The sequence below is a fragment of the Balaenoptera physalus genome (assembly GCF_965194825.1).
Source record: "Balaenoptera physalus genome assembly, chromosome: 9".
In the NCBI taxonomy this organism is placed as follows: Eukaryota; Metazoa; Chordata; class Mammalia; order Artiodactyla; family Balaenopteridae; genus Balaenoptera; species Balaenoptera physalus.
Window position 1 is genome coordinate 51082349 of NC_138888.1, and position 23922 is coordinate 51106270.

Here is a 23922-nt window from a genome sequence, read left to right on the forward strand (position 1 = left end):
CTTAACTTCTCCTTGATAAAAGGCATTATTTTCCTAGTGCAAAATTAGTCATTGTTTGCATAATAAAAAATTAGTTCCATTTTACTACTGACCTTTACTAAATTATGTATCCCATTTAAACATATACCTCATTGGACTACTTAAAATATAAAGTGATGCGTGTGAAGCATTTTTAATTCTCCAAGGGAAAATGAAACAAGCCATCAATTTCTATCATGCCAGGTTCTACAAAATGTTCTTTCACTTTGTGGAGCAAAATGGCTTTTTTGAAGCACAAGAGTAAAAATTTTTTCTTGTAAAATTCACTTCATTTTATAATTCAGAGAAGGTTGCAAGTGGGTTTAAATCTTCACTTGAGAACCTTACCTCCCTCAAGTTTTGTGTCATAATACTAGCCAGTGACTGGGGTATAACCAAGGTACTGGAAAAGTCAGATTTCAAGATCTGTCCTGTTTGAGAAAACTGCTAGAGTCCCTTGGAGACTGAAAGACTATTTTCATAGAACAACCCAATCAAAGAAGACAAACCCCCTAGAATATTTAAGGGGTCTGGCTGGCCTTGACTCTCATCCCAGCACAGTGGGCCCTGACCAATTTCTGACCTGGCTCCTCCCATCACCAGCTGGGAAGGTAGGGTCCCACTCTACATGAAGACTGGAAAAGAGGGTCCAAGACCTCCCATCTCAGAAAGTTGCTATGATTTAATCTGTAAGGCAACAGAACACACACACACACACACACACACACACACACACACACACACCTCTTGGAAGTTCCAAAGCAAATACGTATTAAAAATTCCCCCAAGCACATAACCTTTGGATGTGGCAATTGTAGGTGCATTTCTATTACTATGATTTTCTCCACAGGTCCTCTGGGCTCCTCTGTCACTCCCAGCATGTGATTCACTGCTGTAATGTCACCCTTCCGTTTCAGAAACAGTGAAAGAAAACACACTGCTTTGACATTCACATTCTGCTCTTTCTTACCCTGGACCTCCCCTAGTCCAAAGGTATATATGGGCTTCTAAGTCCCTTTCTTTTTAAAATATATTCAGTTTTGTTTTACTTGTCAAATACTTGGAACACAGTTCCTATAAAATACAAAAATGGGCTGAAACTCATCTATGCTGTGAGAAGTCAGGACGGTGGTCACCCTGGGAAGGTGGTTTCTGGGGTGCTGGTAACGACCTGTTTTTTTCTTCTTCAATGCTGGTTACCGAGTCTGTTGAGTTTGCGTAAATTTATCAAGCTGTACTCTTATGATCTGTGTCTTTTCAGTATGTCAATAAAAAGTTTAATTAATAAAAACACTTGGGGACTTCCCTGGCGGTCCAGTGGTTAAGAATCCATGCTTCCACTGCAGGGGGCATGGGTTCCATCCCTGGTCGGGGAACTAAGATCCCGCATACTGCATGGTGCGGCCAAAAAAAAAAAAAATACTTGGAGCTTAAATAACTAGGCTTTGTAAGTTTCAGAAACATAAGGAGAACTCTGTTTTGACAATGATAATGATGAAAGACAAAATTTCCTATTTCCTCAATCTCTTTTCCTACTTTATACAGCCCTATAAATCGGAACAGCAGCTAACTAACCCGAGTGGCAGAATGGAAATGGAAATAACTATCACTACACAACAGCCCCACGTCTCAGAGCTGTCATGGGAAGGGGGAGAGCTGCTGAGAAAGAGAAAGCTGTGCACGGCACACCTACATAGAAGATGGATATAAATGCTCATGGCAGACTGCAAACTGCAGTGCTTTCCCCTGATTTATAAGATTACAGGTGCTAACGGGAACCCTGGTGAGCCGGGACCAGGAGTGTCAGTTCTCCTGTCATTCTCAGAAGCCCAGGGCGCTTCGGAGTGTAGGCAGCCCACCCCTGCTGGAGGCTGTGGGAGGAGCACAGGCCGGATACGGGGAGGGGGTGGGGACGGAGGACTGGGGGTCGGGGGTGGGGGGGGGGGAGGGGACAGAGGGAGCGGTCAGCCTACAAGTGCAAAGAGTTGAGAGGATTTGTTAAATGTAGGAGCTGGAATGGGTCCCTCTTCCCTGCCTGACTGCTGGGTGAGGAACTATTAAAAGGCAAACCAGCCTGAGAAAGTGTCCCAGATCCAAAAAGTGCTGAAATTCAATTGTTTAGGTCATCACAAGTTCTTTCAGCAACTGCATCCTTAAGGGACTTAAGTATGTACCACTCCTCCCCCACCCTCTAGGGGTCATTACCCCTCTCCCTCTCCCTGGGCTCCCATTGCCCCTGATCTCCTCTCTTTGTCAATTTAGTGGTCACCAGACTCAAAGGGTTCTTTAAAAGGTCTAGTGGAAAGGAGGAGAAAAGGTGGAAGGGGAGGTAGTTATGAGGCCACTTTCAGGTTTTATTGACTGGGAGCTCCAAACTTTAATTATGGTTTAAAATGAAATATACCTGAGACCCTTAAATAATCCACTCTAACAAAAAAACTCAAACTAACGGAGTTATTCTTAGCCTGATTTGCACATAGCACCCAACCATTCTGCAGTAAAGAAATTTAACTGCAGTGATCCTAAACAGAGGCAAATGCCAACATTATCTTTGCCTAACACCTAACCCTGCAGTCCAAGAACTATACTTTGACAGGGACCATGTGAACTCTAGAAATTGAGATTTTTAGGAAAGAGTGAGTGCCCCCAAATTACAGCAATATTAAAAACAGAGCATAGGAGTCAAAGGACAGAACTGTAGAATGGAGAGCCACTCTTCAACAAGGCAGACCCACTGGGCTGCTAAACCGGGGGCCCTCACGCTGTTGCTGGCTCAAAACCCAAGTGGTTTCCAAGGCTGTAGGTGCAAGAAGCCATATGTCAACGATGGCTGACAAAGTACAATACTTATTGCACACTGGTTCATGCTTCCTATTTTGGAATCTTATTTTTGTCATCTGCAATATAAGAACAAGTATAATCTTCCTCACAGAGGCATTTTGATGAGTACTTTGGGAATATATGATGCATTTTGAAACAACTGGGGTCATTTGGGCATGGACTATATATTAAATGATACTACTGAGTAATGTTAATTTTCTGAGCTGTGATGATAGCATTGTGGTGTAGGAGACTGCCCCTGTTCATATGAGATGCATGCTTAAATTCTTGTGGAAAAAGTCTTATAAGGTCTACAACTTACTTTAAAATAGTTCATCAGAAACAAACACACGCACACACAAACATACACACACATAAACAGTAATAAAAATTGAGAAGCAGCTTGACTGACGCCCCAGTTCCATGAAAGTGTAAGGAACTGGTATCACCGGGTACTTGCGGTAGCAGGGGCATAAAGGGGGGGTTGCCTAAGGAAAATTGGTTGAAAGTCTGCGTAACTCCTTCCCTCCCAGCTCTACGCAGTCAGGCTACTGAACCCAGGATTAGATGGGGAGTTTGTTCTTTGGAGAGGATGAAACAGAGGGTCTCTGAATCAGGCTAACCAGGCACAGTCAAGAGTCAGGGTACTTAATGTAAACATAGATATTAACTGAATATTTACATACTGAATGCTAGGCATTCCTACCTTCTTCCTCCTGGCTCCTAGAAGTTGGTGTATGTATGGTCAGGCCACTCAAGATGACTGATCTCTTGCTCTCTGTACATCCCCTGCATGAGCAGCATGTGCTTCACCTAAACCCTACTCACATGACTGACCTTCCTACGTATTTACCCCGACCCAGCTGGTGATTGTTCTAGTCTTTAGATCAGAACATCTCCACCTGATAGCTTATCAAAGGGGAAGTGAAGGGCAAGCACCTCTGCTGGTTTCCCTGGTAACTAATGAGCCAGAGAAATTGCCCCCTATAACTGATGTCTCTGTTGCCGACTCTGGGCTCTTTCTTCAGTCTTAAAGCTGGGCAAGCGCAGGTGTTGCAGGCCTGCAGGGTGCAGCCCAACAGTTAGCAACCAGCCTTTATCCTCCAAGAAATATTCTACAGAGAATTGAGCAGCCCACAAGGAAAGCCCTAAAGATATTGCTATTGAGGGTCTCACAAACAACACAGCCCAGCCAAATCCCCCTATGGGTTGACCTGTGGGTTGACCAACTCATTCCACATGCTTCCACTCTCAAATAAGAACAGCCAAGCAAGCAGCATGAGCTATCAGAGGAGAGTCTCTGTTATGAAAAAAGAGAGACCAAGGCAAATATAAAACTGCAACAGAGGGGCTTCCCTGGTGGCGCAGTGGTTGAGAATCTGCCTGCCAATGCAGGGGACACGGGTTCGAGCCCTGGTCTGGGAAGATCCCACATGCCACGGAGCAACTGGGCCCGTGAGCCACAATTACTGAGCCTGCGCGTCTGGAGCCTGTGCTCCGCAACAAGAGAGGCCGCGATGGTGAGAGGCCCGCGCACCGCGATGAAGAGTGGTCCCCACTTGCCGCAACTAGAGAAAGCCCTCGCACAGAAACGAAAACTCAACACAGTCATAAATAAATAAATAATAAATAAAAGAACATGAATTTCTTTTAAAAAAAAAAGTACATACCTTTAAAAAAAAAAAAAACTGCAACAGAGACACAGAAGACAGACCATGTGAAGACACAGGAAGAAGATGGCCATCTATAAGCCAAGAAGAAAGATCTCAGAAAAAGTCAACCCTGCTGCCAGCTTGATCTGGAACTTCTAATCTTCATAACTGTGAGAAAATAAATTTCTCTTTTTTAAGCCCTCCCCCCAACACACACAAAAGCAAGAGAGATTTTAAAAGGAGAAGAAAACAATTAAAAAATCAAAACTACCATTAATATACTGAGATAAGAGGCTACAACCATGAAATAAGAACAGAATACTATATATTAAAAAAAAAAAAGATAATTTAGAGGGGGAAAAGCTTTAGGAAATTAAAAATATCATAGCAGAAATGAAAAGGAATCAATAAAAGGATTAGAAGATAAAGCCTCATCCAAAAAATGATGAGAACCAGAAAAGACAAAATAAGAAAATTGAAGGGCCAGTCCAGGGCATCCTACATTCGAATAATAAATTCCAGAAAGGGCAAAAAGAACAGAAAAGAGGGGAAGACACACCAAAATAATTCAAGGACATTTCCCAGAGCTGAAGGGTACAAGATTTCACATTGAAAGTGCTCAGCATCAGAACATTTCAGAACACTGGGAACAAAAAGAAAAAATCCTACAAACTTCCAGAGAGAAAGAGCAGCAGTCAAGGTCTCAAATAATTCATTTCCCATACACCCTTTCTCAAGAAGCTATTGGAGGGAGTACTCTGCTAAAACAAGAGTAAATCAAGAAAAAGGAGGACTTGGGATACAGGAAATACAAAAGCCAGCACAGGAAGGAGTAGTAAGCTGTGTGCAGATGCCCAGAGCAAGTGGTCCAGGAGGGAGTGTGAAAAGTTCTCCAAGGAGATGAATCAATACCTCATGTGTCTGAATATATGAAGGAAATTTAGGCCACTGGAGAAGAGTTTGGAGTTGAAACAATAATAATACAAAACTAAAAAAGCAAGGCAATTATTAACACCAGGGAAAACAAAGAGTGGTGCAGGGAAGGAGAAGTAATCATCATTAATCATCATTAGTTCAAGGCTCAGCTATAAACAGGATTTATATAATCACAGTCAGAGACATGGGATCTAACCAAAATTATGATATATCTATATTGGGAGTAGCAGTGGGGACAGAAAGGGTGAATGTGTTGTGAAGAGGTGTGTGGGAAGACAGACAAGGGTTAAATCTTCATCTTCCCTAGCAGGAAGTCATTAGATAATTCCTCAAGCTGGTAAGTCAGAGAGCAGCAAGACACTGTGTTATTTAAAAATTTGGATGTAAATACCAAAAGAATGTGCCAAAAGAGTTTAAAGTGAGAGCCACTGGGGAGTGGAGAATGAAAAATAAGGGGATGGAAGACTGCTGGAGGGTATTTTGGTAACAAGTCTTTGATTATGCACATGCATCTATAATTTATTTGTATATGTAACTCTGAAAATAAAATACATATGCATAATTTAAAAGATACTGTGAAACATTCTGTTTGCCAGGTTACTATATATCTCTAAAATTCCTCTTTATTATGAAACTATAGGTGAATAATAAACGTGTTTCATTAGATACAAACCATTATATTTGAAAAAGTATAAAAGAATTTGCTTTCATATTAAATTATTAATACATTTAGGTCTATGTATCATTTTCTTAGCATGTATAAGTGCTGATTCCAAGTATTGGGGCCAATTCCACTTCATAGCACCCGTGGTAATATAAAGTACTCACAAGCTCTAGTGGACTGAGACGTGTGCCAAAGATGGGCCTGGAATCAGAGGACTCAAAACTGGATGCATGGATGCTAGCACAGGAGACAGAATAGAAGTGTTAGTTTGTAAAGAATCATTTTTTTTAATTTCTAGTATATTTTAGTTAACTCTAGCCCCCAAACAAGTAAAAGCATTCAATGCATAAGCCTTGAGGAAGAAGCGATTTTTAAAAATCATAGTACTTTAAACATTTTATTAACAACTCTTTTCTTGCTTTTAGGAGGATTGTAAATATTGAATAATGAAAAGAAGGAATGTATATTGTGATTTTTTAAAGCTTTGTTCATATCACTTTATAAAGTTGGTATGACAATCATTATTAACCATTTCTAACCAAAGCAACTTCTTGGACCCAAGGTCTGGAGATACCTTTAGAAATCTTGAACAGATATAAGAGGTATAATTAGCAGAAGTCACACTTAGAAAAGCAACTATCCATAACTAGAATTAAGGGAAAATGTCATCTGGTTACATATACATACTTGAGTGTATAGGCAAGAGAAATTTTAAATACCTGAAGGAAGACGGGGGTCTATTTTCTGGTGTTCTTGAAGATGCACGTCCAAATAGTTTTCTTTGGTCTTCCCGTGGTGTAAATGGTCTTTGGGTCCTAAGAGTTCTTAAGGCATTTCGTGCTTCACTTATGATTTCTGCACTAGTCTTCTGCTCGGACACTGAAGGTCGGTAAAACAGATCTAGCTTTTCTAACTTTTTATCATTTGGAGACAACATCTTTCCTTATAAAGTGCAATGTTCTTCAGGTAGACACCACACCCTGCAAATATAGGGTAAAAAATATCAACTATTTTCATCCAGTCATTTAGAAAGGAGTGCTCAAACCCAACCATTAAACCATTCCTGTATATTAAACTTGAAAAAAAAATCACAACCTTTAATTAAAAATCTACCACGCAGTTACACTTAGAAGATCAGGAAGGGAAAAGAGCTTTCAAAAAAATAGGTTGACGTGCACAGCGATGCCTTTGGGAATACATGCGATTGAGGGAAATGACGCGCAGGGAAGAGACCTAGAGTGAAAGCTAAACCTGGAGAGAAAGAGGATAAATCGTGAAAGAAGACACCCCAGGAAGGGAAAACCATCTCATAGTCTCCAGTCTATAAAAAACACACTGGGTGGCGGGGCAGAGGGGTTCTGCTAAAATGTTTAACGAAGTTTCCCTTTTTTTCCCACTGCCCTCCGCACAAAATGCTAGTATAAGATTAAAGTTAGTCAGATGGGGCCTCTATCCAAACTCTATCAGCTTTTATAAATGTAGCTTGTAAACTCAGACAAAGGTTCAGTCTTACATTTGCCTATGATATATTTGAATGAGTTGATTCAAATCACCTTCAATTTGAGATAATGTCCCACATGAATAAATACCGAATATTGATATCAAATGATCCTTTCCCAGGCCACCGCCCTTGGTTAAAAAGTTAAAGTCATGCACAAGGGCCATGAGAATGCAGATCCTTCTTTATGCTCGTGTGTCCCATGGAGGCCTGGCTAACTTGGCAACACACCTCTGACAGCTCTACACTTTAAAATAGTCGAGATTTTAAAAACTTAATTCTAATCAGTACATTTAGTGTTCATTAAAAAAAAATGTTGTATCTCCAGGGAGACTGAGGTCTGTAAATTATTCATATATTTCAGTTGCCCAATTTTAGAATAACTTCTGCAAAAAGGAAAAAAGTTTTGTGACATATGCCCAAGGAAACTAAAAAGACACCATTTCTGTAAGTAGAGTCTACAGGTGATTCCTTAGACAACTAAAGAGGACTTGACTGTATTATGATTCTATACATTAAGGTGTTGCTTAACAACAGACAGCAAGAACATCTGTTTAGTTCTACCCTCCACAAGAGTTTTTCAGGAAAAAAATATGACAACTGCAAACAATATGTTGTTCCTTTCATATGGAAAGGCCAGGTGTTGAAGTAAAGCAGTTACAAATTACTAGATAAGCAATACTCTTCTAGGAATTTTTGATATAGGAGTTCCAATTTAAGCAAGGTCTCCGGAATTATGTACATTAGAACAATTAACAAAAACTGTGGCAGGCCTGGTACATTTACTTCTAATATATGATAGCCTCTTTACTAAAAAATATTCAATGCTAATTATTAAAAATACGTATAAAGTGTTTCATACACACTATATGTATTTATATATATAAATTTTTGATGCATAATAATACAAATTCAGAACCACAACATCCAACTTCAGTGTCCATGGTAAGTTTGTTTGCTGGTTTGTTTTTAAAAGGCCCACTGAAGTAAGAAAAGAAGACATTTCAGTACAATGAACAAGTTTCTTCCAGAGACCAGATAAAGTTTGTGACACCTTAGCCCCACATGGCACTAATAAGTTTAGGGTTGTCCAAAGGTGATCTGGCAAAACTAATTAAGATTAGAGAACGTGCTTTGGATGAGTAATAATGGACCATCATTCCTGACTAAGGTTGTCCTTGGCTGTATTTTAGTTTACATTGAAAACTATACCCTTTCATAGAGTAATGAAGGAGGCCAAATTCTAAGACCTCTGTAAATTATTTGGCATACAGGAGTTTAGATTGATCAAATACTGATGGAAACGATGTACATAATGGGTTTAAAAATCTTTTTGTCTGTAAATTTTTACCACAAATTCTAACACAACTTTCTCTCTCCCTTTGCCTCTCTCTTCCCCGCAAATCCCACCTTAGCAGCTATATTGTGAGAAACTGTTTCAATAATGTAGTATCTGCTCAGTTAATCTATTATCATATCAATATTAATATATTAGTAACTAAATCAAACATGGAAATGTTCAATAAAGCAAGTGAACTGAGTTAGAAGTGGGTTTTTTTTGGGGGGGGGGAGTATTTTCTTTATAATTATTAAATTACAAATTCTTATTAGAGATGGTTTTTGCCAATTTAAAAAATGATCAGAGTTTGAAAGCTTGTCTATTTATAGTAAAGTATGCCTGAACCATAACGCAATAGTATCACAGAAATTTTAACTTTACAAAAATTCTCCTGACAACTGGAACAAATCCATTCAGCTAGTACAGATGAACTGTTACCTCCCTTTGGATCTCTGGGAACACAGACAGGAATAAACACTGTCTTCACTCTCAGGCAAGGACCAACCACTAATGCTAGCTCAACGTTTACTTTAATACCAAGCAGTGTGCTAAGTACTCTCAAGTACATCATCTCAATTAACTCTATGAGGCGGATAAAGTCTTAAGCAATAACACGCACACACACAACCTAAGACATATGCCCAGGGCTGATATTGAAACTATTACCCACTGGATTGGGTGGTAGAAGGTGGGGACTCAGAGGTCCCGGGGCTGTGGCTATTTACACACCAATATAGAAACATGCTGGTGTTCTCACAAGCAGAGCAGCTTCCTTGGTGTGAACCAGCTGGGTATCAGTCCTGCTTGTACCCACATGCTTTTATACACGATAGAAACTGATGGGGGCAATACAAAAAATAGAGATAAACTACCATGTGATTATGAAAGAGAAAGGGATTTCTGATTGGGAGGTGTCAGGCAGACATCCTGGAGGAGGTGATGCTTGAGCTAGGTTCTGGAAAATGGTCTGAATTTGAACAAATGACAATGGCTGACATTGGGGCTGGAATAGAGGAGGAATTTCCAACCAAGTCAATGAGTGAGTCAAGGCAGAGTATCAAGGACATATGGGGTGTGCGCTGGAGAGGAAGGAGCTCTGGAAATGAAGACTGGAGTTGTAGCAGAGACAGAACTGAATGGCAGGTCAAGAAAGTAAATAAAAGCTGATAAGCAAATTAAAAGATGTTGAGGCATGATGTGATGGCAGGAATGGGCAGGATGGAAAGGATGGAAAAAACTAGAAGGGACAAGATCAGGCAGTTTTTATATAACCACCCAGCTAACTCTTAGAGGTCCTCAAGAAAGCTTTCCTGGACATGCTTCTCCCACCCTCCCAGCCTCAACTAGGTGTCCCTCCGTCATACTCTGCACAGTCCCCCGTGGTCTCTGTTAGCACACCCCACCCCTCCCTGGGTTAGAATTGCCTGCGCACCTGGTGTTGCCCCACCAGACTCTGAGCCTTAGCTCTTCACGTGAAGCACAGCTTAAAGTCAGCATTTGTGTAATCGCTGGACCCCATTTTCAAATACAGACCCAAGCTAGAAAATATCCAGGTGAAGGCTGCATGGGCTTCTGAATTGGAGGCATTTGCTACAGTGGATTAAGAAAGCACATGGGACTTTATTTCAAATGGCATCTGATTCTTGATGCCATGGGGTAATATGAGATCAAATTTAGCCCCTTTTTGCTTTCTTGCTTTCACTTCAAGTTGCCCAGCATGGAGTAAGACTTGACAAATGTTGTGATTAGTGGATGGTGCACTGAAAGCCCGAAGTATAGGAGTGAAGGTGAAATAGAGTTAAGAAGAGAGATGAGAACAAGTAAGGTGCACCAAGAACATAAGAACCAACAGGATTTGGCATCTGAGAGGGCAGGGAGGGGGCAGAGGTGACACTGGGTATGCAAACTTAGGGAGGTTGGGAGGGCAAGGTGACCTTTTAAAAGAAAACAGGAGGAGGGACTTCACTGGTGGTCCAGTGGTTAAGACTCTGCACTTCCAATGCAGGGGGCCTGGGTTCGATCCCTGGTCAGGGAACTAGATCCTGCATGCCACAGGCCCCGCCATAGCCAAATAAATAAATATTTTTTTAAAAAATAAAAGAAAACAGGAGGGGATGTGGACTTTAAAGGGAAAGAAGCAGCTGAGTTCTGTCTTGCATCACTGTCTTGAGTTTATGATGTCCACAGGACCTCTAGAGGATGACCACCACCAGCGGTAGGAAATTTGAAACTGGCGACCTTTTCAAACAAAATATTTCTTATTGGTTAGGGGAAAAGTTGTGAGTTGTCATTTATGTTTATACCTAATTATAAAGATCTGTCTTTACCTCTGCTGCTAACAGTCATCTGAAACAGGCTTCTTGCTAAATGCAACACGGCACTATCAGGATGTTGGCAACAGGGGAAAGACTGGCCATCTCCATACTCTTTTTCCTGCAAATCAAATACTCAAGACCCTTACCGTGATTTTGAATGACTTTCGTGTTAATATGAGTATCCAAAGAAGCAGTGGTTAAATGCTTAGACGCTGGAGTAAAGGTTCAAATAATCGACAATTTGCAGCTACGTAACCTTGGGCAAGGCTTCTAACATCTCTAAGCCTCAGTTTCTTCAGCTGTAAAAAGTGTGTAGTAATAGTAATTGCTTCATAGGATTGTTTTGAGAATTAAATGACAAAATTAATGTAAAGTGCTTTAGCATAGTGCCTGGCCCTTAAAAAACATTAAATACTGTCCAAGCACTATGTGATAAAAGGATACAACAAAAAATTTTCTCATGAATGAAAAGCTGCATTTAAAAAAAAGAAATTGCAGAAGAAAGGAAATGACATTTGTTCAGTGTTTTCACACATTTTATAAGTTTTAAAATTTAAACCACGGTGTTTTGCTTTGTGAAAAAAGAATCTTAAGTATTTTATTGAATATCAGCTATGTCAAAACAACAATTGATCAGAATTTTATAGACTCACAAAATAGGATACAAATAAAGAGTGGTACTTGCTTTTCTACCAAGTAAAGTAATTCTAAATCAGGGTGAGATGGAAGATCTGCTGTGATACTCACAGGAATGGATTATAAAAGGCATTATATGTACGTACGATATATTTTAATGCATATTGTTACACTTATTTATTAAGACCCTATGTATTGCCTAGAGGAGCCCAGGTACAATTTGTGTGACCTTGGCTGGGTCACTGTATGCATACACAAAGTCCCTTAGTCTATCACTCTCATTCAACAAATACTACTGAGTTTCTACTAAGCACCACGCGCTTGCCTAAATGCTCAATGTATAGAAATAAAGACAGCCGCGGCCCGACCCCGACAGCGTGCACAGGGCACTCTCATCACCTCTCTCCCCATACAGGGACAGAAGGCGAACGACAGCAGGAGGGGTGCCCGGTGAACTGGCGGGGGAAGCCTCACCTCCCACGCAGAGAGCGGCTTCCCCACTCCCGGCAATACCCCCTCCTCCACCGGTCCAGGCCAGAGCAGAGCGCAACAGCATCTTCACTCAGCCCGCCAGCCAGCTAGGCTCAGCCGGGCCGGCCAGTGTCTCCATGGTAACCGTACACAAACTATTTACCCGGGACGCCCAGGCCGCCTCCCTGCAGAGCCAGGAAGCTGCTGGACAGGCGGAGTGGGCCAGGGAATGAGCTGGGAGTGGGCGCAGGGAAGGGGGCTTCCGGCCAGACCCAAAGCACCTGTAGGTAGCGGTGGAGACAGTGACACCTGCGGAGATTCAGCTCATCCTCCAGCTTTCCCCAGGCGGCGACGGCGGCAGCAGCAGCCACCGAGAGCAGGCGGGGCCCACCAGGGTGGGGCCGGGCGAGGAGTGACTGAGAGGTCCCTCAGCCCCCGCTGGGCCACTGGACTTGCGCAGGTCTCCCCAACGCATGCGTAGAAACACTGAGGCGTGGGCGCCAGCAGGCGGGGAGTGGGAGGAGCGTGGGCGAGGGCCCGTGGCAGGGAGTACAGCATCAGGTGCTGCGAAAAAGGGCGACCGGTAAGCTTGGAAGAGCGGGGGTGGGAAGGCGTCTGCTTTTAAATCAGCAATTTGCGGAACCGCGTTTGTTGAGCCCCTATGAGATATCAGCGCCTCTATTAAATAGCAATAAGCAGGACAGCAGCTTAGCGTTTAGGAGTAAGATTCAGGATTTACTGGTTCAAGTTGCGGTTCAGTATAATCTTGAACTAGTTTAACCCTCTCAGTCTCTCCTCATCTGTAAAATGGAGGGAATAATAGTACCTAGCTAGGTCTTGGGGTGGTTGTGAAGATTGAATGAGAAAACAGATATAAAGTGCTATGCATGTGGCAGTCAACGAATGTTAAACTGTTGCTATTATTAAGACCTTGCACTTGTGAAGCACTTTAGAGTTTACAAAGAGTATTTCACTGTATAGTATCTTTTTGAGGGTCCCTGGCACTCTGAGGTAGCCAGCCTGGCATCCCCATTCACAGGAAACAAAATCGGGGCCCGAGGTCTAGTGAGTGACAGCGGTAGATTCAAGTCTAGGCCTCGCATCAGCAGTCATTTTTTGCTCCTACTGCATTATCACAGTTGACTGGCAGAAGAACCCCATTTATTAGTTTCTGGTTTAAATTCTGTTCTCTCCTGTTAGACCATTCAGCAACACTTTACAGTGTTAAATACAAGTGAGACCATAATCACTCTCCATTCAGGATTGCACCACATTTTATAAATATGGGGATTTTTCAGCTGAAGTGTTGTTGTCAACATTGGAAAAATGCCACATCCCTCGGTGCTAAGTATCTTGTAAAGAATAATTAAATTGAAAATATTTTTGAGCACACACTATGTGTAAGGCATGGTGTCAGGTGGGAAATGATACTAACCTGAACTAAAGGAATCTAATTATTCTTCAAAGTACCCAACAGGATTTCACATATAACAAACAATAAATACTTACTAGTTGACTGGATAATTTTAGGGCCTGAAACAAAGCATTTGCGTTCTTCAGGGTTGAAATCTTTTCCAGTGACTCGACCTGAATTATCATATCAAGTCCCTTTTACTGGCCAATGGACTCTATTGTGCAAAGGGACTTTTGCCCATTTAATATAAACCATAACTAGTACTTTGAGTTCACAACTTGTGAGATATGACCAAAATGCAACTTTATTTTTGTGTCTCACTGCCATCTAAAAATATATTCAGTGTTGGTTATCTTCCCCTGCCCCTGGATGGAAAGCTGGGTAGAGTTGTATTTTCTGCTCGTTTATAGATAACTGATAGTCCTCTAGTAACTAAATCTCTACCACAGCTTCGTTCCAAAATTCTAATGTTGGGTACAAGATATAAACAAATGCATCAAATTTAACTTGGAAGTAAGGCCTCATCCCTCTCTTCCCTTCTCAGGCTTAAGGTCTGTAATTGGCTATCCCAGAGGGGATGTGGTTGGCTTAGGCTCACCACTTCCCCATTGACTAGAGGCTCCTTAAGACCCAGCCTGGGTGGAGGTGGGCAGGAAGTAGGGAAAGGGGAAGCCAAGAGCTGGAGCACTCGTTCCTGGAGCTGATGGCTTTGAGCTTGCTGTGCCTGGCCTGTGATTAAAGCAACCCACATGGGTCTTTCCTGAGTCCTTCAGAGTTTCCTGTTAATGGGGACCTCTCTCCCTGAGACTCTGGGTGGGTGCAGTGCTATTCTACTGGTTGCTTGTAACTCCTTCCCATCCCCTAGAAATCCAGGGTTCACTCCAGACCCTTTAGATGGATCCCAAGATGGCCCCACATCTTGTCCCAGGGAAATCCCACACATCTCTTGCCCCTGAGACTCTGAGAGTGCAGGCCCATGCAGCCCCCTTCATGCTATCCCAGGATGGAGCTTTAGTTTTCCCAGGACCACCTAACTGCAGTCTCTGGGAAGCCCCTCTTGCTGAGTTTGAGATGAGGGAATTGGCAACCCCACACTCCAAAGAAATTTTCTCATACATCCTCCCCTTCCTCCACTCTCTGACTCCTTATTTTTAGCCTCAGCCTGGACCCTTAGGTCCAGGGAGTCTGTATGTTTCTTTGTAACTGGCCCTATGGAGACTTTGCCTCACCTTCATTTTGGAACTGATGATTATACAATTACCATCTCAGTTGAAACTTCAGTTTAAAAACCTGTCGTACAGTCAATTACTAACTATGGTCTTTGCACCCTAGGATCTTGGGCTAAGATAGACCTTGTAAGCACACTACTGGAATGTGAAGCTGGCCGGCTAAGTTGGCCAGGAAATGTCTGCCAGGCAAGTCAGAACGATTGAAAAGAATGGCAAGGGCAGAATTATAGGCAGCAGTTATTTAAAAGCAATAAAACTGTCCAGCTTACCTCACTGAAGGGCACGACATGGGAAAGTCTTGAGGATATCATAGCAATGGCCTATTATATTGACCTGGCTGTTCCTCCATGGTTACCTGATGGCTATTTAACCGAATTTGACATAGTTAAGCTTATAAGTGGAATTATTTTAGAAACAAAATTGTTGACATTTCTTATACCTTAGAAAGATTAAAGAGGAAAACATTTAGTCTCTAACATGTATAAAGCACTTTATAGTTTCTAAACTGCTTTCATTTGGAGCATTTCCTTTTTATTGTTTTATTTAGAGTTTACAGTAAGCCTGAGAGGTCGTTGGTTTGGGGATTATTATCCCAATTTGAGAGTGGACAAAACTGAGGTTCAGAGAGGGTAAGTGACCTGCCCACAGTCACACAGCTAGTAAAGTGATCTGAGGCCTGGTGTTTTTGATGCCCAGGTCCCATGTGCCATACACCATTGTACACATGTAAATGTAATTTTTCAGGCTGAGGCCTCTTGTTCACAGCATTGAGAGGTACCTCCTAGGCTGCCGACGCTGTTAAGATATGCTCTTCATTTTCTCCCCTCACTTATCTCAAAGTATATCCTGTGTGGGGCTATAGGGAGCAAGAGGAACTTAAGAATCTTTACATTCACTTGAAAATGTCTGTTGGATTTCTGGATTTGGGGTTAAGGTGAGAATTATATAGGTTGTAGAGCAGGTAATAATATAATTTTACGTACCCTGAGATGCAGAAGTACAACAGAATGATAGCTACTTTCAACCACAGACAACCAGTGTGTTTTATAGTTTATACTAGTTTACATTACATATACTTCATATTTAATATCTATAACCTGTCTTTATTTATACATTAGACATATTCTTGAAAAGATACAAGTTAAATAAATACTTCTTTCATGCTCACAATTCCTTCAATGGTTTTTATGACCATAACAAAGATGTGACTCACAGAGAAAAAAAAAATTGCTTCTGGCTTGAAATAAAAACCACCAGTTTAGAATTCTAATATTCCGTTTGAGATACTTTCTGCTTTTGCCAATATGGAATCTCGGTGCCTTAATAATTTTTATCACGTAATCCCTGTGAGGCGTTCATCAAATTGATAGTCTATGCAGACTTTGCATGCAGATTTAAAGGTACAAATACATTAGAATGCAACTTGGTGAAAATTTACAGTGCAATGGAAGTTAACTAATTTCATGGAACTGGATAGACACAAGACTGTGGAAAGGTCCTAAAATGTATTCACTGAAAAAAAAATTACATGACAAGTCTATTTAATGGAGCTTAGCTCTAATCTGTGCACCTTCGGTCTTTGCCTTTAAACACATTATCTTACCATGGAACCTGCACCACCTGGGCCACGTTCTGCAGGAGCAGCCAAGTCAAGCATTGCTGAGGATGCTAACAAAGAGGGTCCATTTAATTACCAGGTGATTACAAAGAGTCTCTAACTACCTGGTATTTCATTGGACGGGAGAGGGTTCTAGTTTTCAGGGATTGAGTCAGGAGTCTTAGCTACAAATTGCTTCATCTTAAAACAACTGCTGAAGTACCTCCTGTAGAAGAGACCATCAGAAACCCCCATTCTTTGTCAAGCTCACCTGTGAGGCATTCCTAAGTGAGGATGCCTATATCTTTTGGAAGCTTTCAGCTGTGAATAACAGGATACTCTATGAAAAGTAGCTTAAATACCAAGGACATTTATTATGTTGTTTAAATCTCAAAGCGGGCTACTTCAGGGTTGGCCCTGAAGCTCAGGGATGGCATTAAGGAGTGTCAGTCATGCCTCCTCCCCACACTGTCACAAGACAGTGGTGGCAGCACTGACCTATGCGTTCTCACATGATAGCGTCTCAGAGCAGGGAAGAGAGGGAGAAGGGGCAGAGCGCTCTCCATACACTCTTTACACCAAGAAGGAAAAAAATGTCCCAGCAACGCCTCAGCTGTGTTCTCCTTACACCTCATTGGCCAGAACTGTGTCACGTGTCCCCACAGCAGTTGCTGGCAGAGAGGAAGAGGATGACTATGACTATGATTGATTTAGATCAATCCCCTGGGGGTTGGGGGAGGAGCCCATCTTCTCTCAGTATTTTGCCGCCACAACCTGAACCAAACTGGAGGCTGTTCAGCAGGGAGAAGGGGCAACGGCTGTTGGGTAGATGCTGACAACGTCTGCCACAATGTCTGGGTGAACTAATGAAGAATGTCTCCTGATAGGCAAGAGATTTTTGAAAGTTGCTCGTCCTGACTGGAACGAGAGAACCAAAAGAGTAATGCCCAGGCAGGATGCTCTGGTGCCAAGTCCTGAAGTGAGGCTGTGGTCCCTGGTCTCACTGCTGCCCAATCGTGGCTGCCATTAGAATCACCCAGAGAGCTTCAAAAAGCATCTCTGGGGACTTCCCTGGTGGCGCAGTGGTTAAGAATCTGCCTGCCAATGCAGGGGACACAAGTTCGATCCCTGGTCCGGGAAGATCCCACATGCCGCGGAGCAACTAAGCCCGTGCGCCACAACTGCTGACCCTGCTCTCTAGAGCCCGCGAGCCACAACTACTAAAGCCCAGGCGCCTAGAGCCCGTGCTCCACAACAAGAGAAGCCACTGCAATGAGAAGCCCGCGCACCGTAACGAAGAGTAGCCCCCGCTCGCCACAACTAGAGAGAGCCCGCGCGCAGCAACGAAGACCCAATGCAGCCAAAAACAAATTAATTAATTAATTTTAAAAAAAAAGCATCTGTGCCCAGCACCAACCCCGATGTTGGTCCAGTTGCTGGGGGAGGGGAGCACAGGGCAAAGGGTTCGGCGTTTTTTAGAGCTGCCGAGGAAGCTATAACATGCAGCAACCAGCATGGAGAACCCCAGCCCTAGTGAAGGTCAGAGCTCCCCTGTCTGAAGGCCTCAGCCAGGATCCAAACAGGAGGCAGAGATGTCCCAAGAATCCTTGGCTTCAGAGCAGAGGAAAAGAGAGAACTCTTACGATGCATGACTCAGAGGTGAGTCTCAGAGACTCGGGGTGCTATCCTTGATGTCCCCCCACCCTGTTACCATGCCATCTTGGCACTTTTTATGTCTACTCTCCACCTGGTCCCTCTGACCCCACTCCATTCTCCTCCTGCTCCAAGTCCACCCTACAGGCAGCACCCAAAGTAACGGTCATAGACCACAGTCCTGGATGTGCCTGTCTCTGCTCACAAGCTCTCAATGTCTGCCCATCGACCACCAAAGTATATCCCAGATCCTCTGGGCTTTGTACTGCAGCTGCTGCTTCTACCATTTTATAATAACTAGGATTTATTTGGGGGGTATAACAGCACTTAGCCGTGTGGCAAGTGCTTCGATGACTTTAAACTGGCAAATCTTTCAACCCTGAAGTTCTACAATTATTCTCATTTTACATGCAAGGAAACTGCCCAGGTCACACAGTTGGTAAAAATGGTGGATCTAGGACTCAAGCCCTGCTAGTGTGATTCTAGAGGCCATGTTCCTACACATACCGTGTACTCAGACAGACCGGACTGCTGCCATTCCCTGGACACTTCTACAGCTCCCCACCTCCTTGCCTTGGCTTTGAATGGTCCCGTGCCCTTAGAAAGCCAGGGCACTGGGTAGGGATGTTTATACAAACGGAGCACTCCTCTGGAAGGACTGCAAGGTGGAACTTACCTTGGGGTAGCCCACAGGAGAGAGGAAGACGATGACATGTATCTGCTCATTCCCTCCTGCCTCCTGTTGTCCACTGGTCAAGTTCATGGTGCATCTAGTCAGGACACTTCTGTGGCTTTCTGTACAATGTCCCGTGGCCCAGGAAGAAGAGCAGAAATAGTGTGTATGGGGACGACCAGGACCGGGGTTGGCCCAGAGGATGAAGTCTGAAGCTGAAGGGACGGGCTACAGGTCTAGGCTGTATGGGGGAGTAAAGGGAGAGGAAAGTGTGCTGGTCTGAAGGCTTGGGGGAGGGTAGAGGGCAGAGGTCACGCCAGGGCACAAAGCAGATGGGGAGGCTTGAGGGAGGGAATGAGGCGTGTGCTGCGGTAGAAAAAGTCCTGGACCAGGAGTCAGGAGACCTGGCTTCAAATGCTGCCTCTGCCGCTCCTTAGCTTCGGCACGTCACCGAATAGCTGCGATTTTCTCACCTGTGAGATGTGGAGGGTGAACTACATGACCCTTGAGATACAGCCAAGCGCTAGCATTCCATGGCAGGAAGTTGTCGTCAGAGAGAGGGCTGAGGGCTAGAGATTTTAGAAGTGGCTCAGTTGTGAGAGCCAGACAATGAGGTCCAAGGTGTGGCCTGGCTGGTCACTGCCCCGGGGACAGTCAGGGTGGCCGGGGGCCTAAGGAGGCCAGAGGAAGTGCTGACAAGGCAGGGACAGAGGGAGAGAAGAACTTGACCCGTCAAGTAGTTTGTTCCTCAAGACTCTCGTGCTAGTAACACCCGTGTACAGGTGTCTCCCCGCAGAACCTGGCAGCCCCAGAGAAGGCTGTGACTCCAGGGCTTGAGGCTCTAGGAGAGAGAGGCTTCTCAGCTCTCTTGGGTGATGATGGCAATGAGTTGCCCTGAGAAGGGGCCCGCTAACCAGTCTGGAGACCCGTGGGCCTAGAGGAGCCCACCCAGGAGGCTTACTTTGCCACGTCTTGGGGCTCTCAAATTCAGTTTGTTTGATTTTCAAAACAATGTACTTCTGTACTGAGTTACCAGCCCAGGAATATATTATCTTGGCAATATGACAAGAAGGAAAATTTAAATAGAGGGGAAAAAAGTTTAATTTAGCTGTGGGAATTCAGGTGATCAAGGAAATGTAGAGTTTCAGCATTCAGGCAGAAGGAATCCTAGCAGGTCCCAAATCTAGCTGATAGTATCTGAGCTGCTAATAGCAATATCTTTAAGAGCTAAAGATGCTAAGCACCTATGTTCATTGAGATGAGAAGAATCATACAATTCTTTATACTATTCAGATAAAAGATATTACATAAATTGGGTCCACAATATTATCTACCAGGGATGCAAAAGTAAAAGCCACAAACCAATGAAAACCTCATCATAATCACTGTGTACTTGCAAAGCACTTTGCATCAGAGCCCCAGACACTTCACATTTCATAGAGCTAAATACACACACATACACACACACACACACACCCCCCAGTACATGTGAAACAGGAAATCTGACAATGATGGATTTTGTTAGTGTCAATGTCATTGTCCTGGCTGTGACGTTGTACATAGTTCTGCAAAATGTTACCACTGGGAAACTGGGTAAGGGGTACACAGGACCTCTCAGGACCTCACTATATCGTTTCTTACAACTGTATGTGAATCTACAAGACCTCAAAATAAAAAGTTTAAAATAAACCACTTCACCCTCTCACTTCCTACTTCATCTCTACAAGGCTCATAAAATGAAAAGCTATGATGCAAACACAGAGGAAATATAAATTCAGAAATAAACAGGATGATTATCCCATGATGCAGTGTGGATAAAACAATTTCTGTCTGAACTTTGAAAACAGTGCATTGGCCTTGACTGATCAAGAAACGTGAAGTTTCAGCACTGAAAGTCTCAGTGAAATTATTCTTTCTGGGTGTTTTCTAAATTCACACCCAGAGATTGTTAAAATAAACGATGTGTCAATCAGGTTAGTTGTTTTTTTTTTTTAAACTTCATTGTGACAGTTCTTATTAGGGTATGGATAGAAACAGAAGCTTTTCAATTTTTTAAACCATTTTGATCTTGAGAGCTCAAACTCAAACTAAGAGAAGGAATTTTTGGCATAGATGGCAGTGTTCGAAGCAGCTCATTTTCTACTAGGAGTGGAGACCCCCTGGCTCCTCCAGGCCCCTGCTACTCTCTGCCCATTGGCTGCAGCTGCTCCAGACCCCCCACTGGTCCCACCTTCCCCTGCCCTCTAATTAAGCTGCAGGGGCCAAGCCCCCAGCCAACCATTGCTCACCACGCACTGTGCCACCTCCTGTTTCAGCCTAGCACCCAACACTAAAGATCTGCCAGGCTTTGCACTAAGTGGCTTAAGTTCTTAGGAAGCCATGTGATTGCATCTTGTACCAGCTGGTCTCCTAAAGCAGCTCCAGGCAGAGCACACTGTAGTTCTCTGGCCAGGACACACTCTGAGGTCATGATTTGCCACGAGGAAAGCTCATCCGGCATGGAACAGCATCATTTCATGTTCCCTGAGCCCTCAGTACAGGTGTCCCACACCCAGATAGTCCTTGTTTTCAAGAACCTCACCAAAAAGAAAGATTAATGCCTCTGTAGCAAGTTTTTAAAGATGCTCCAAACCATCTCTTTTTTGGTTATTATTTTTCTCACTGTATATTATACCTCTTGTTCATTTGGGTCCTAGAGAGGAGAACCCCAAGGAGAAGAGAATGGAACTGCGTAGCTAGCAGGATGGTAAGCACTTGAGAGCAGAGGGTTTGTCCCTCTCGCTCACCTTTGGGTATCCTTGATACGAGAATGGTAGCCAGAACATATAGATGTTTAATCAATACTTGTTGAATAAATGAACAAGTGAATGTGGGCTTGAGAAGATGATATTCAGGGCCAGGGTGTCATGATGTGTACCCTGTATGTTCCACCGTATCAGTCCACTGACAGTCACCCCCAGCGCCCTCTAGCCCCGCCTACCGCCAGTCTCTTGTCAGTTATTTCTGGGAGTACCTATGGCTGTGCATTCTCACCTGTGATCAGAAGCAAGTCCCATCACGCTCCTCAGCTCACGCCATCTCAGGGGCTCCTCACTGCCCCAGCTGTGGGAGCCCTTTCTTTGGGAGAGTGTGGTCTTCCCTCCTGCCCACTGGTGCCGGCCTGGAGTGGGAGCGTTGGGGTGGGCTCTCCTGGTCCTCTGTGCACCTCGTCTCCAGGGCCCGGGCCAGCACCGCTTCCGCCCAGAGCCTCACACAGCCATTCACAAACAGAGGATCCTCACTTCTCACCTGCTCCTCCCTCGGGGGCTCAAAACCGGTCCACAGGCCTGGCTAAGGGTCAGAACCCCTTCATCCCTCTTTTTCTTACTTCTCTATTCCTTTTGGCACCAACAAACTCCTTCCTTTCCCATCAGTGTCAGTGTGAGCCAAAAGCTCTCCTGCAAATCGGCTCCTGCAGACAGGCACCTGCAGGGGTCGCCAACCTCCCAGGTCTCCAGTTAGCAGAGGCCTGGTGTGAACTACCCAGGAAAGAGCCCTGGGCTTAGGGCCTGGAGTCTGAGGTCAAGCCTCACCCCTGACTGCTTTGTAACGTGGGAGAAAGAATCTATGGGAGTTTCTTGGGCCTTCCTTTCTGGGTGTGTGAAGGAAAGTGGGTTCCAACAGTCTGTGGTACCATGAGCTATTTGAGGGAGAAGAAAGTGAAGGCAAGAGGCCTGGGAAGGAGCTAGAGGCATGGGAAATCAATGGTTAGCCAGGAAAGGCATGTAAGAGAGCGCCCCTCTGGTCATGGGGAGGAGATAGCCCACCCTAGGAGCTAACAGGGGTAGCTTTTGTAGCAAGTGCAGAGATAAAAGACACCTCTTAGGTAGGGTCACCTCTTAGGTTCCTGGAGCTTCCACGGGATGAAAAGCAGATGTGGTTCTTTTGTGCAGTCATACAGGATGGCTGGCCCCACTCCTAGTCAAGATTATTTTTTTCCTTTGTTGCTTGTGTTTTTTGGTGTCGTATCTAAGAACCTATTGCCAAATCCAAGGTCATGAAGATTTTTTCCTCTTTTCTTCTAAGAGTTTCATAGTTTTAACTCTTACATTTAAAAGTCTTTGGTCCATTTTGAGTCAATTCTTGTATGGTGTAGGTAATGGTCAAACTTCATTCTTTTGCACGTGACTGTCCAAGTTGTTCCAGCTGTTGAAGAGAGGTGAGAGACTTTTTCTGAGGCAATGATAACATTGTGTCACTTAAATGTCCTTTGATCTAGGGCCAAGGAAATCTGAGTAAAGGTTTTCAGGAAAAGGGCCTGTAAGATTCTGAGGGCATGAGCTCACCAGAGAGTGACTGTGCAGTGGTTGCTATAATACATTGAAGGAACAAATTCCTTTCCTTCTCAGCGAGAACAGCTTCCGCAGACACCTGAGGCTGGCAGGAGGGTGGGGGCAGTGACAAAGGGCAGGTGGCTTTTGGGCAAAAGGTCAAACTATATGGAGGCAGCAATGGCAGACTGAGCCACCAGGGGGCAGAGCAGAGGAGGGTACCAAGTGGGAGCACATTAAATGGCTACCATTGATGCAGGTTTTATCCAGAGGGTCATCTGGGAGGGGAAGAAACGAACTTAGAGGACATGGGTTACAGCATTTCCATTGCTGGGCACTTGGAGCCAAAAACTATTTTTGTTACTTTTTTGTTTGTCCTCCCCCAGGATGGCAAGGCCTGGAAAAGCAAGAGTTACAATTAGTCTCCCTTTTCAAAGTGCAGTTCAAAAAAAAACATTCTGTTTTCCAGGACCCCAGCTTTCTGTGAGAAATTCTATACTAGCATTCCAAATTAAGCAATGTTTGCCAAAATGTAAATTTCTTTTAATGGCTAATTTTTTTAAAAAAGTGACTGTTTATGTTTGCAGCAGAGAAAATAAGAGAAAAAGAGGAGGAGTAATTTATCTAAAAAATAGCAGTTCTATTTTTGGGAGGGATGCTACAGAGAACTAATGCAGTTCTGTAATATTAATCTATT

General features: G+C 43.6%; 1 protein-coding gene across 3 annotated transcripts in view; it reads right to left on the reverse strand.

Moving 5' to 3' along the window:
- ARMC2 (armadillo repeat containing 2) overlaps positions 1–23922 on the reverse strand; it is a 178362-nt gene that overhangs the window by 128188 nt on the left and 26252 nt on the right. For all 3 annotated transcript variants that reach the window (XM_082475150.1, XM_082475148.1, XM_082475149.1), the window contains exons 2-4: positions 18919–23622; positions 6810–7070; positions 6255–6327 (exon numbers count right to left, since the gene is read on the reverse strand). In XM_082475150.1, the coding sequence (XP_082331276.1) occupies positions 6255–6327; positions 6810–7027 (291 nt within the window). In that variant the 5' untranslated portion in view covers positions 7028–7070; positions 18919–23622. The remainder of the gene's footprint in view (positions 1–6254; positions 6328–6809; positions 7071–18918; positions 23623–23922) is intronic.